The sequence below is a fragment of the Rutilus rutilus genome (genome assembly GCF_951802725.1).
Source record: "Rutilus rutilus genome assembly, chromosome: 3".
NCBI classification, from domain to species: domain Eukaryota; kingdom Metazoa; phylum Chordata; class Actinopteri; order Cypriniformes; family Leuciscidae; genus Rutilus; species Rutilus rutilus.
In genome coordinates this window covers 33,810,791-33,825,774 of record NC_140211.1, presented here as the reverse complement: position 1 = coordinate 33,825,774, position 14,984 = coordinate 33,810,791, and the positions used below count along the sequence as shown (strand labels likewise).

The following is a 14,984-nucleotide window of genomic DNA, read 5'->3' as shown; positions in this document are numbered from 1 at the left end:
CATTATTTTATTCTCTAAATGACATATAACAGTTTTTAAATGACTTAAAGACACCAAGTTATGTAGTCTCAGTCCGTTTGAAGATGATTCCAGTCCGAGGTTGCGGCATATTTAAAGGCTGTTTTACAAAGTTCAGTTCTAACAGGAGGTACATAAAGATTATAACAGGTTTGAGCCAGCCGTTTTCTTTAGAATAAAACACCAGAGATATGAAGGTAAGTGACCCAGTTAGCTATCATTAAATACCAGTGCATTGTTCTTTTTCGAATAGTTAATGAAGACCAAGCATCTCGTTGCCATTTAGGGTATAAAAAAAAGCCAAAGTCATAAATATTTCTATATTTGATGCAAAATATGCATGCTGCATGTATGACATGTCTAAGTGTCCTCAAATTGAGGCATATACATTTCTTGTATTTTTACACTCCTAAAATGTCTTGTCTTCAACCTCGGGATTGAGTAATTCCAGCCCTTGAGGTCCACTGTCCTGCCTCTCCATCCCTAATCAATCATATAATGTAATTTCTTATACAACATATAATTTTCTAAATAATCCTGAAGAGTTTGTTCAGATTTTTCAGGTGTGTTTGATCAGGGTTAGAGCTAAACTCTGCAAGAAGGAATGGAGCAGGGTTGGATACCCCTTTTCTACTTTTATATGAGCTGTGTAAAACCCTGCACGAAAAAGGGTTTGGGTTAGAGGCCAGGAGGGCCTACAAGCATCTTTCCTAAGGGCCCCGGTCCTGGAATTTGATTTCTATTGAGGGAGACCCCCTCCCCTCGAAACAAATTATAACCCGCTATGTTTTAAGTTACCTGAAATGTACAAAAGTTGTACAGTCTCTGCTACACTCCAGTTAACATTTTTACCCAATGTTCCACATTGTTTTCCCCCTCAATGATGAAACTTTAACCTTGAGTAATATTTAAGTTTGAGCTGTTTTAACTGAAAGCAACTTGCACTGACTTAAAATATAGTTATCTTAATAATCAGTGCTTTTGTTTTGTCTCAAGATGCACACTAGTAATGTATTTTTCTAAGGCCTGTCTATAAAAGCTAAATAAATTAACCAGACCATAATGTTCTGACCTTGTTCTGGAACAGAGTTTCATAACCCAGGGTTTATACGGTGACAACTCTCTTTTAAAATGTCCAAACTGTTGCTTTACCCATGCAGTAGTGGTCTTAGGTGGGGTCGACAAAGACAATAACCCAAGGTCAACTGCAGTGTAAAAAGACCTACGGAGCATACACTTTAAAAACCTCCTAGAAACTGTACCTGTACTACATGTGATACCACAAAGGGTGTTTGGAGCATTTACAATGCACAAGGTCCCTGTTTGGCTTCAATTTTATTTTACTAAATGGAAAATTTCCACAATAGTGGCAGTGCATTTCACATGACAGCTTTATGATGTGCGAAACAGATAAGAACACACACAGAGAACAATGTCTTGCCTGAGGGTGCTGCCAAAATAGTCAGCAGTATTTCTTTAGATCCTTATCTCGCAGTGCTGTGTACACTCCCAGCACCTTCATCTGACACCATACACAATCTCTAAATATCTTTTGCAGGAAAGCGTGTCATCCTTTTGTGTGGAACACTCTGGGTCCATACAGAGACACTACTGAGATTGACCATCTCCTCACAACGGTGAGTCTGCTACCCTTCTGGTAATACACAGTGAGAATAATCAGATGGTGCCTGAGGAACATCTTAATATCTGTTGTTGTTTTGTATAAAGTAATAAACTGGATAAATAAAGTCACTATAGGTTTTTCATTCCATAAATCTTTAATCCGGCAAATTATATATAGAGCTATAGACAAAATGCCAAAAGATTACTTAAGATTATCTTAATTGTCAAATAATCATTTTGTACTATTTTAATTGTCAAATAGTCATGATCATGGTGCTTGACAAAACAGTTGTTTTTTGTGGCCTATTTTACAGATTAAAATATTTTAAACAGCAAGTTTTTTTTTTTTTTTTTATATTAAAATGATAGGTTTAAAACTTTCAGATGAAAAAAATTTAGAGCTAAACTCAAAACTCAGAAATTGTGTGTATATATACACACAAAAGACAAATGAACTACAAAAATGACAAATAATTTGAATGCTATATTTTACTAATAACATTTTCCCTCTGAAACGTGTATGTATATATATATATATATATATATATATATATATATAACATATTTTCCCTCTGAAACATGTGTGTGTGTGTGTATATATATATATATATATATATATATATATATATATAACATATTTTCCCTCTGAAACATGTGTATATATATATATATATATATATATATATATATATATATATATATATATAAATAAATAAATAACATATTTTCCCTCTGAAACATGTGTATATATATATATATATATACGTTTCAGAGGGAAAAGATGTTATTAGTAAAGTATAACATTCAAATTATTTGTCATTCTTCTAGCTCCATAATGAAACATAAAAACATAGATTTGCTTGAAACAAATCTTATTCTCTGAGAACAACCTTTAACAATTAGTAATGAGCACAACCCTGAAGCCAATCAGTAAAACTCCAAATAATATAATTATGATTTGAATGAACCACAATTTTGATTACTCCTGATTATGGTGTATTTTTCAGACAGCTGATCCAGACAGAAGAAATCGCTGTTCTTCAATAAAGGCAGAAAGCCCTCGGCTGTTCCTTTAATTCCTGCATATGCCTAAAAATGTCTCAGTATACACATGTATCTGGCCACACATTCAATTTCCCTACAGCACTTCACCCTGACTTTTTTTGTTGTTTATTGAATGTCTCCGAAGCCCTGGCCCCAATCAGATGTATGACATGGAGATTTCATCAAACACCAGATCCCCACAGCCCTCTATGCAGTGGCAAGTGAAAAGAGAATAACTGCTACATTATTCATCATGCCCTTCTTCTAAGTCTCCATCATTTAAACATTTGTGCACAACTGTAGCCCTTAGAAACTAATTTTTTGAATATCCAAAGAGTATCTTCATACTGTATATAGGATATAAGGCTCTGTACAGACCTCATTGAATTTTCTCTAGAAGTTAGACATCACAATGGGCAGGAAGCGTTGGACATCCGAATGGTTCTGGTCAAAAGAAATAAAAGATGTGGCTGCTGACATGAAAGGTCTGAAGATTATCAAGGAAATGTAAAAAATAAATTGGCAGGCAGCTCTTCATCTTAAAGAAGGATTATGGGGGAAGAAAAGCGTAAATGTTTAATGGCTGCCTCTTTTCTTCTTGGAAGACACTTGTTTGTCTCATTTTAGTCCTTGATAAGCACAAAGGAGTAAGTGGGTTGCAGTAATTATCTTTATTTCACTTCCTCTTGCTTTATTTCTCAATGTACGTTATCCCAGAGAAGTACAGATCGACAAGCAAGGGACTTCAAGCTTGGTGTGCCAGCCTATTTTAGTAAGCTTCCAGATATGTTAGAGGACCAACACAAAATTCTTAAGCTCATGAAGGTTAGTGTATTTTCTTTCCTGATTCTGCTTGCTTGAGCATAAAACTGGACTTTCTGTGGTGGAAATGAAAAAAAACAGAGGTTTGAAATTAATTGGCACAGAAGCACCAATGAGAGTGACTAAAATGTCACAAGTGTGTCCTTCAAGTATTTTACCCTTCTCTTTTGTGTTTCCCCACCTCACATAATGACAAAATTTCCCCTTGCATGGGGATAAATAAAGTTTTATCTTATCTTATCTTATGTCATCTGCTTAATCTTCACTTTCACGGGGACCTGTGAAAAGCTGATCTCATAAAATATGACATCAGTGGGCTTTTTAGAAGCCGTCAAGGATTCGTGTAACTTGAAGGGATTATAAAAAGGTACAGACTTGTATTTCCCAAAGAGGAGAGGAATCCATCCACGGCTTATCGCTACTCCGGCAGCCTTCGGTTACAGTTAAACCCGTATAAGTCAAGCCTCTCTTATACCCACTGCTGGCTTTAATTTGCTTTAAATTTCAATTAGCACATTTCTAAAGACTTAAACACATGTGGCTCAGTTGGAAATTTGTTCATAGGCAATCTATGTATTAGAACCCCATTATGGCCCTGTGTATTTATCTTCCTGGCGTAGTAGAGTATGAGATGAATAAAGACAGGTGGCCCGAAATACAGGACTAAAAATGCACACATTGTGAACAATTTCACAGTCTATACCTGCTCAGTACTATAGCTTCAATAATGCTGAGAACCTTTGTCAACAAAAGATAAAATAAATGTGGCTTCTCAAAGGTCATTTCTGATTGATTTGCTTTCTTTTCAGTACATGCATTCTCATAAAGCTGTTCCAGGTTGTTGCCTGTGATATCAAGTAACACTGGCTTGGCAAATGTCACAGGAACCACAGGAGTAGCCATGGGTAAAAATTAAAGGCTAAAAAAGAAGGAAAGTCATTTAGTTAATTGCATCTTGAGCAAGGTATGTCAAGTCACACAGAAAAGCACATTCGTTTTTGCCTGCTAAACTAATTCATCCACCGACCCATTTCCCAGGTATGAAAGAGCGAAATTAATGTTTTTTAAGAGAACCGCTAAATGATAAAATGCACCCTGCATGTTACTTTTGCCCCAGAGCCAGAATAGGACAATGGAGACTCAATCCAAGTGGGCAGCTGCCTTCTCTTAGTTCACACAAATTAATCTTCAGAATCAGAACCTTCAAATTCAGAATCTTACAAATTTCCCATATGGTAGAGTCACAAAATGTGAATGTGTAACAGTTTCCTAAAACTTTCGTATGCATAAAAACTCCTCTCCTCTTTATAAATTGCAGTTAAATTGTGAACAATGTATCAACTCCATCTACAGGGCACCAACAAAATATCCTCTTATGGTTCAAAGAGCAAGAAGATCTAAAAGCATTCTTTGAAAACATGTGTACAATATGTGTGTTGGCTTTTTTTTTTTCTCAGGGAAACGTTAATAATATTAACAACAGATGACGATCTATCTCGCTGGACGAACCTACCGCTTTCCATTAGGCTAGGTCGAATTGCAATAGTTCAAATGTGTCCCCTGTACAACCAACTGAAAAAAAATTGGTTTGCATCATTGAATCAAACTAAACAAATTTTACTGCAAAAAAAAAAAAAAAGATTCCTAAAATAACCTTACAAACAATGAAAATAAATAAATAAATAAAGCTCAAGGCCGTCTAGCAGCACCACATTTTCAACACTGTTAATTAGCATCTCGTCTACAATATATTTGCAAATGGATCAAATATGACAATCTCCAAAACCCATGGCTAGAGTTAGAACAGGCAGAATGTAAAGAAATGACCATATCTGATCTTCCATCACTTCCATCACAAAAAAACAAAAACAATCAAACGGCAGAAATCTTTTAAAGAATATGAACACAACACATATCAACTTACCTATATGGAATTATCCTAATTTTACCATCAACAAATCACCACTTAATGTTTTCACAAATCATGATTAACCAAAAAACCTTTGTACTAAAATTTGTCTAAATTCATGATTTTTTTTTTTTTTAGGAACAACTGAAACAACACGCATGCAAAAATGCACTTTCTCTGTGGTGCCTTACAATCGGGTTAAGAAGTTATATTTTTAAATAAAATGAAATGATCACATTATGAAATAAATGTTTTTCTCCAAAACACGTTGGGAACAATTATTTGCTCCCCTTTATTAAATACTTCTTGCAACCACCTTTTTCCAAGATAACAGCTCTGAGTCTTCTCCTATAATGCCTGATGAGTTTGGGAAAACACCTGACAAGAGATCAGAGATCATTCCTCCACACAGAATCTCTCCAGATCCTTCAGATTCCCAGATCCATGTTGGCACTTCTCTTCAGTTCAGCCCACTCATTTTCTATAGGGTTCAGGTCAGGGGACTGGGATGGCCATTGCAGATGCTTGGTTTTGTGCTCAGTGACACATTTTTCTTTTGATTTTGATGTATGTTTTTGGATCACTGTCCTGTTGGAAGATCCAAACATGGCCCGTTATAAGATTTCTAGCAGAGGTTGTCAGGTTTTGATTTTTTATCGGTTGGTATTTGATCAAATCCATGATGCCATGTATCTGAACAAAATGTCCAGGACCTCTGGCAGAAAATTAGGCCCACAGCAAATATAGCAGAGTATTTCATTTTACACATGGGGTACTTTTTTATCCCTGTATGCAAATCCATATTAAGTGTTTGCTGCCAAAAAATCTTTGATCATATTTACCAAGGGGGCAAATAATTCTGACCAGCACTGTATGTATATATGTATGTATATGTGTGTGTGTGTGTGTGTGTGCATATATATATATATATATATATAATTATTATTACAAAACAGTTTGTCCATTTGCACAAAAACATGTTCACATTTTCACCAGTTTTTGCTTTTATAAATCCAGAATTGTTTGTCACTTTTGATGCATGGTGAAATCCACTGAATTTAAGATTACATTTCGATACGTGCATTTTATAAATGTTGTTGGGTAGATTGCTTTTGGTAACTCTGAAGACCAAATAAAGACACAGTCAGGTAACTGTTGTTCACATTGTTTATTACCAAAAATACACTGGCAAAAATGATAACATTACAGTTTCAAAAGAACAAATAAATAATTGTGAACGGAACACTAATATCAAAACAGGGCCCTTTGGACCTCTGTGCTTGAAAAGGAAAATCGCACTGAGAGGCCTTTAGACTGTAAAATTCAGAAGTGTTTTCTTTTTCTTTTCTTTTTTTTCCCTCCTCTCTCCTTTGGCATGGAAGCATGTAACACGATGTGCTTGTTTGGAGTTTCGAATGCCAACCGTTCCCTTACACACAGTAAAGACCCTTTTTGATCCACTTTGGCGAGTCAAAGGTCATTTTGATTCAATTGCTTTCCTTTTGATTCTTTTTCTTTCTGTAGTGTTTGTACAAGTTTTAAAAAATAGAATTCCTCTAAAAAAAAGTCAGTTTTCTACAGTATATATATATACAGCAAGTCACATACAAAACCGATTTACAGTACCGTGTAACCGAATACATTACACAATATTGTGGGCACATTATACAGAATCTAAGATGCCAAAGCACTCGATATACTTGGCTTAAGATTTATGGTATATTTCTTGACTGAAGCTCCATTAAAGATGAGGTTGTTGAAATGGAAGGCACACTTGTGGCTGAGAGGCTGTTCTTATGATGATTACCAAATCTCACAACAATTATCTCATGAAGCCCTGCTAATTCAGATGCAGATTACGTAAAATGTATTGTTTATCTTTAGAAATAAGTACATTCCAGATGTATTGCAATTGTTCTAGAAAGAAATGTGAAAAGCAACAGCTACGACTCCAAATAAAGCTGATTGCTGGAATACAATGTGTACAGGGTGTCTGCCAACTCCTGCTCACAGACAGAGAAAAGAAAAGGGATAATCCCAAATGGTAGGTTCTTGATCAGTTTGGACTACGTCAGCAGAGTGATACAGCAAATGAGATGCAGCTGGAAAACAACATGAACTTTCTAGGAAACTCAATCTCTCTTTGATGGCATTACTTAGAAAGCAAGTGTGCATTATGCGCATAAACAACAATACACATCCTCTGAAAGAAACACTCAACAGATATTTATGAGGCAAAACACTGAATTAAAGTGAGAAAGCAATTTCAATACTGGTAAATGTGTCCTATCCATTTTCATTATGATGCATATGGTAACATGATTTATATGCAGACCATGTTACTACTTCTGAGACACTTGCAGTCTGAATTGTAAATTAGTACATTAAGTTCAGAATATAACAATTGTGTATGTAAATTCCTATGATTTAATCCCTAAGAGTTAATTTCTCTGAAACACTGGGCAGTGTGAAGCCTGCATGAATTATGGATGCCCTTTTATTCATGCTAATTTAGCATTTTAGACTGTTGACATACAAACATTAAGTGTATGCAAATCATTCCTAGGAAAATACGCTGCATATAAAGTCAGACTGAAGGACCTCAAGATCAAAGCCGAGGTCAAAAGTGTAGGGGACAAAAAGTAGTAAATTTGAGGTAGTGATAAAGCAAAATCTCAACTACTAGGGTTGCACAGTACACTGGTGCTATGGTAGTATCACAATGCCCAAGCCTCAAAATACTGGCGGCGTTCCAGTATTTTCCAAACGTTAGTACTGTGATGCACTGGAGCGTGCGGCACACATGGCTCATATTCTGGATTGCATTGGCATGTTTATTCCTGTGCTTAAGGTGCAGATCACACATGACTCTAGACGAAGCGCAACAGAATGAAACACAGGAATAAAAAGATGAATTACTTGTAATATGACAGCGTGTTATAAAGCAAAAACACATTAAATGTCCTTCTGAAATAGTGGAATAAAACAATGTGAAAAATCCGCACGAGCACCTCTCATGATGAGTTTGGTGGACTTCAGGTAAAACTGGCCCTAATCCATTTTTTCCACTTTTTCCCCTAGTATGTGACTTGGATATGTTTTTTCATTTTTTTTTTTTTTCATAACGGTGTGAACAGCACAAACCAGATAGAATCTGATCTTTTCAATTCTGATTTGGACCACTTCAATATGTGGTCCTAAATCAGATACAGGTTTGATGTTTTGCAATACGACTTTAGCTATATCGGCATTCAAATAACTTTTACAAATCTGTGCTCATGGGAGTCACTCCAAATATTTTACATACTGGTAGTGTTTTGGTCACTGAGTGAATATTGAAGACGGCAGCAAAGTTAGTCAGTGGAGGGACGGTCAGCTGTTATACTCATAAGAATTAAGATGACAACACTATACAAGCAAAACTTGAGGAAAAACTCTACGAGAAAAAGATTGATCTCCTTCTCCTCATACTCGTCACCTCACCTAATAAATGAACACGTAAATGCTGGGTGCGTCTCAGTCAGCTCCCTAGTTCAGTAGTCAGGGCACTGTTCAGGGAGTCGGCCATTTGCAGAATCCTACCAGTGCACTGAAACAGTCACTCCTTAAATGTCCCACAATGCACCGTGAAAACCAGGGAGCATCGATGCTCACTTTGTTCACTTAACGGAAGTTCTGAAGCACAAATCATTAATCACACGGGCCAACTCACTACACTGACAAACAATAGATGTTTTTTAAATTACAGACCATTATCTAATTATATTTCAGCATAAACACATCGCTAGACAGGTAACGAACAATCTAGCTAATATTTATTATTTATTTCTGGCTGAAATGTTGCACATTTATGTAATAGCAAAGTTGTCACGTTGCTGGAAACTGAATCATCAGTGTTCCGATGTGTAGGGAGTCAGGTTCCTTACTAGTGCCCGAATTCATGTACACGATATTCATGACCTAGGAACTATTGATTGAGACGCACCCGCTGACTTCATGAACCTCCGTGTTAACTCCATGCCATCTGTTATTGTTCTTTTGTGCATGCGGGTCAGCTCAGGACCGTAACCAGTTCACACTTGAATCTGATATTGGCCACAGTGTGAACATAGTGTTTTTCGGTTCGTTTGAAATGCTCATATTAATTACTGATGATATAACTTTAAAGTAAACTTCAAAATTTAAGCTTTGTCTTTATAAAATAAAATCTCCCTTGAGTGTCTGTGAAAAATGCACTGCAATGCCGCTTAAAGGGGGAAAAAAACGTGTTCAAAACTATATTATACTACAATAATATTAAAGTACTAATAAGAACAACCAATATATTATATAACGACAACATTTTTGTGTGAACTGTAAATAATTAATACAACAGAACAGCCTCTGCAATAACAACAGATCCACTCAATAATAGAGATACCGCGGTACTACTTGGTATCGTGATACTGTAGCTGGTAGTGTGACAACCCAATAACCTAGTACGGTTTTCTGGATAAATCTCATTTTAAACCCATGACCAAGTTATGAATTGTAGTTTTTTTGTTTTGTTTAACCATTACACAGCAGAATAAAAAAAGATGAAAAGAAACATCCAACAACTACAATAACCTACTCATTAAAAAATTAAGGGGTATTTAAGAGTGAGAAACGTCTTCAAGTTTTGGCATTTATCTTTGCTATAGCTTGATATGGATTTGAATATGTATTTCATTAATAACAATAATAATTATACATTGATCTATCTGCAGCTTTTTCTGCTGCACGTTTCCAATAGTTAATTTTTAAATGGGGCCAACTTTATACTTGTGCTGTTTCAATGAAAACATTTAAATTCATTATATAACGTTTATATACAAATTTAAGATACATTCCCAATGATGACTTATTTCGCTCATTTCTGAGCGCAAGACCAATAGCACCAAAAAAGAGACCATAACTAGAAACAAATTTTCTAATTTGTATGAACATAACGGAGGGGAACATGCATATCAAATAAATTAGTTTGATAAATATCAATGCAAATGACACACAGACAGCAAGAAAGAAATCAGTCTCTCTAAACTCAAAAGGTAAAGGTAAACGCACATAAGAAATATAGATATAAATAATATTACAGTGAACAAGAGAAGCTGCCTCATTTTCATAATGTGTGGACTCTACGATGTATGTTCTGAACAGATGAGGTATACAATGACTTTGAAATTCATAATTTGCATAATTCACAACAAAAGTTACTCTTTCCGCTGCTGAACTAGTAAATTACATTTCATTTGTTACCTATTTGACTGCACTTCGCTGAAATCACACGTCCATGGTCAATAACAGTAACGGAAACTAACTGTGACATCAATACAAAGGTAAATCGAGAGAAAATAAAAAAGTTTTGAAAGTGTGCATGTTGCTTGTCCAAGCAGAAATGATACAAGAAAGGTATGTATGAATACGTGTGCGTCACTGGCTGCTGCTGGTCTCTGTGGGCTGATTTCCCTGCTGCTCCTTGCTCAGTATAATGCTGATCAGATCTCCCTCATGCTGCTTCATGTGCTCCATCAGCTGCTCTTTACTGGTGGACTCAAAGCCACAGATACAGCAGCAAAAGAGCAGCACACAGTATTCCATACCTGCCCGCGTCTGCCCCGAACCGCTCCGCCAAGCTACAGCCCCGCCGGCCAGCTCCCTGGTGGACGACGGCCTCGTGGGGTTGCCTTCTTGTCCACCTGAAGCAGAAGCCACCTCAGGTGACTGTTTGTCTTTTCTGGTCAAGACAATATACGGACGCTCCAGCCCAGCCTCATGTGTTGACTTCAGAGGCGTCGTAGGAGATCTTAATCCCAGGAGAAAACAAAGAAAAGAAAATTGCGTTAGTAAGGCCATTACATTTCTATAAGACCATGTCATTTGTTTAGTTCTACCAGCCTGTGTATGAGAATTTTAAGACAGAGAGGTTTTAAAACAGAGCTCTCTGACTTAAACTTTAGAAGCAAAAACAGCTGAAGAGTTGGCAAGTTCAATTCAGTTCAGTGAATTAGTTCAAACTGTTCAAATTAGTTTTAAAGATTTAAAGATTAAAAGTTTTTTCATGCCAGTGATACTTAAAATGTGTTAGAGGTTGCACTGGTGCAACTACAAAGTTGCCCAAAGGGTTAGTTCACCCAAAACTAACTGTCATTAATTACTCACTTTCATTTAGTTCTAAACCCGTAAGACTTTCGTTCATCTTTGTAACACAAATAAAGATCTTTTTGATGAAATCTGTGAGCTTTCTATCCCTCCATAGACAGCTACACAACTGAAACTTTGACGCTTCAAAAAGTTCATAAAAAGACTGTAAAATTAATCCATATAAATTGAGTGGTTTAGTCCAAAGTTTTCGGAAGAGACTCGATCGCTTTATATGATGAACAGATATAATTTAAGCTTTTATTAACATTGATCAGCAAACATAAACAGCTCAAATGAACTTGCTTGACGCACAAGAACAAACCTCATTGGTTCTTGCGGAAGCTCAAACGTGTGCTGCGTAACACGAGAATTAACCTCATTGGTTCTCGCACGTCAAGCAAACATGCTTGAGCTTCCGTTTACAACAACTGATGTGAGAGCGGATGAATGTTTATGTGAATAAAAGCCTAAATTCTTTCTGTTCATCATATAAAGCGATTGTGTCTCTTCAGAAAATGTTAACTGCTAAATTCATATGGAATAGATTTACAATATCTTGAATTAATTTTTTAAAGAGTCAAAATGGTAGTTGCGTAGCTGTCTATGGAGGGACAGAAAGCTCTCAGATTTCATCAAAAAGATCTTCATTTGTGTTCCGAAGATGAACGAAAGTCTTACGGGTTTAGAACTAAATGAAAGTGAGTAATTAATGACAACACAATTTTTTGGTTGAACTAACTCTTTAAATTATGAGCTGCCAATTCTGTTGTGTATGAGAAACATAAAACGGCAAACGCATTGTATTTTGGGAGAAATATTGTAATTCATATTGAATGTTATTATATTAATATAGTCATATAATGTATTAAATGCATAACAAGAATAATAATTTAATTTTTTTTAAAGTTTCCGGTAGTGTATAAATAAAAATTGTTCAATACTGAAATTTTTTTAGGAAATATGCAACTCTTTAAATTTCAGAGCAAACATAAATATCAAGATATCAAATATTGTCAAAATCTTGAGAAAGTTTTTATTAGGGGTTCAAGCACGAAGTGCTGAAACCCTATTGTAATTGTGCTGATTTTTATTATTAGGGGTTCAAGCACGAAGTGCTGAAACCCTATTGTAATTGTAAGGATTTTTATTATTATTATTTTTCTTCTGCCGTAAAACGCATCGTGCAGCCCAAACCGTAAGTGCTAGAGACTTGAAACTTTGCCATATGGTAGTACAAAAATCGAGGAGAGGTTATCAAAATATGAGCCAGATTGGCCAATAGGTGGCGCTACAGTGCAAAAACCAAAAAAATGGCATATTTTTGCTTAAATCTCACCAACCCTTTGTCACAGACTCAAGTGTCTTATATCATTGGAATCCTTGGCTCAAGCCGAACAAAAAAGGCCTCAAGGATTTCCTTTCCGGTATGCAAATTTTCCGCCATTTTGGATTTTGTCCAAAACCTACTTTTGCGAACTAGTCCTAGGTTTTTTGTCCGATCGGAACCAAACAAGTGCAGAAATGTTCTCTGGAGTCTGAATATCAATAATTATTAAAAAAAAGTTAAAATTTTGATTCACGGTCGCTAAGGGGCGCCAAAACGTTCGAAGGAGGCGGAGCTAGTTTTACTAAAATGGCTATAACTCCAGAAGTAAATGAGTTATCTTCACCAAACTTGGTACACATGTGTAAGAGGTCAATCTAAGGTCACAGTAAAGAAATCGCGGTGATTAGCCACATGGTGGCGCTATAACATTAAAAAAACATAAAACAGGCTATAACCACCTGACCGTTTGTCCGATTGACTTGAAAATTGGTATGCAGTGTCTTGGTCCAAGGTGCCATGTATGTCTATGAGGACATTGGTGTATCTCGAAAAACATGGCCGCCATCGGCCAATGAAGTTTGAGCACCTATTAGACAAGGCTAACGGAGGCCAATCAGAACGAAACTCAGTGGGCATGTTCGGCTCAAGCCCCTAGAGGTCTGTAAGAATTTTGAAAGAAATCGGCCACTAGTTGGCGCTAACGAGTTTAATGGCTCTGTAATCAAGTGGTGTTACACTTATTGTCACAAAATGCATATCATTTGATAGATCTGCTCATGCTGAACAACTTTGCCTCAAGAACTATTGCTGTCAATCAAACCGTTCATTAAATATTCGTAATTATGTTAGAAACCTACTTTTGCGAACTAGTCCCTGGTTTTTCGCCCGATCGGAACCAGACCAGTCTAGGACAATTCTCTGGACTCTCTAGATCAATAATTATCAAAAAAAAGTTGAACTTTTGCATTTGGATGGCTGTAATAGGGTCATTTATAAAATGGGCGGGGCAAAATAAATAAAAAAACCTATAAATCATAAATAAAAACTCAGAACTTCACAAAAATTGGTGAACATATGTGAAATAACATCATTAACAAGCATGCCAAATTTTATGGAGATCGGACCAAAGGTGGCGCTATAACTGTTAAAAAGATTTAAAACCATATATTTCCTAGGATAAATGGTCTTTTTCATCTATTATGTCAGTAGTTACATGCTTGCTAAATAAATCTTAATAACTTTTGATGCTTTTATGCTTAAAGGCCTTAAAGGCCTTAATTGCTTGAACCCCGATAAATGCTGCTTGCAGCTTTAATTAGGGGTTCAAGCACGAAGTGCTGAAACCCTATTGTAATTGTACTGATTTTTATTATTAGGGGTTCAAGCACGAAGTGCTGAAACCCTATTGTAATTGTAAGGATTTTTAGGGGTTCAAGCATGAAATGCTGAAACCCTATTGTAATTGTAAGGATTTTTATTATTATTATTTTTCTTCTCCGCTAAAACGCATCGTGCAGCCCAAACCGTAAGTGCTAGAGACTTGAAACTTGGCCAGAAGGTAGTACAAAAATCGAGGAGAGGTTCAGAGAATATGACCCAGATTGGCCAATAGGTGGCGCTACAGCGCAAAAAACAAAAAAATTGCACATTTTTGCTTAAATCTCATTAACCGTTTGTCACAGACTCAAGTGTCTTATATCATTGGAATCCTTGGGTCAAGCCGAACAAAATTGGCCTTAAGGATTTCATTTCCGGTATGCAAATTTTTCCACCATTTTGGATTTTGTCCAAAACCTACTTTTGCGAACTAGTCCTAGGTTTTTCGCCCGATCGGAACCAAACCAGTGCAGAAATGTTGTCTGGAGTCTGAATATCAATAATTATTGAAAAAAAGTTGAAATTTCGATTCACGGTCACTAAGGGGCGCCAAAACGTTCGAAGAAGGCGGAGCCTATTTTACTAAAATGGCTATAACTCCAGAAGTAAATCAGGTATCTTCACCAAACTCGGTACACATGTGTAAGAGGTCAATCTGAGGTCACAGTAAAAAAATCGCGGCGATTGGCCACATGGTGGCGC

At 36.2% G+C, this 14,984-nt stretch overlaps 1 protein-coding gene across 1 annotated transcript in view; it reads right to left on the bottom strand.

The window, feature by feature from the left end:
- Positions 1–6,569: 6,569 nt before the first annotated feature.
- The window catches only part of znf507 (zinc finger protein 507), a 132,247-nt gene continuing 123,832 nt past the window's right edge, over positions 6,570–14,984 (bottom strand). The window contains exon 7 of the mRNA XM_084404873.1: positions 6,570–11,240. Within this exon, the coding sequence (XP_084260999.1) occupies positions 10,868–11,240 (373 nt within the window). The 3' untranslated portion in view covers positions 6,570–10,867. The remainder of the gene's footprint in view (positions 11,241–14,984) is intronic.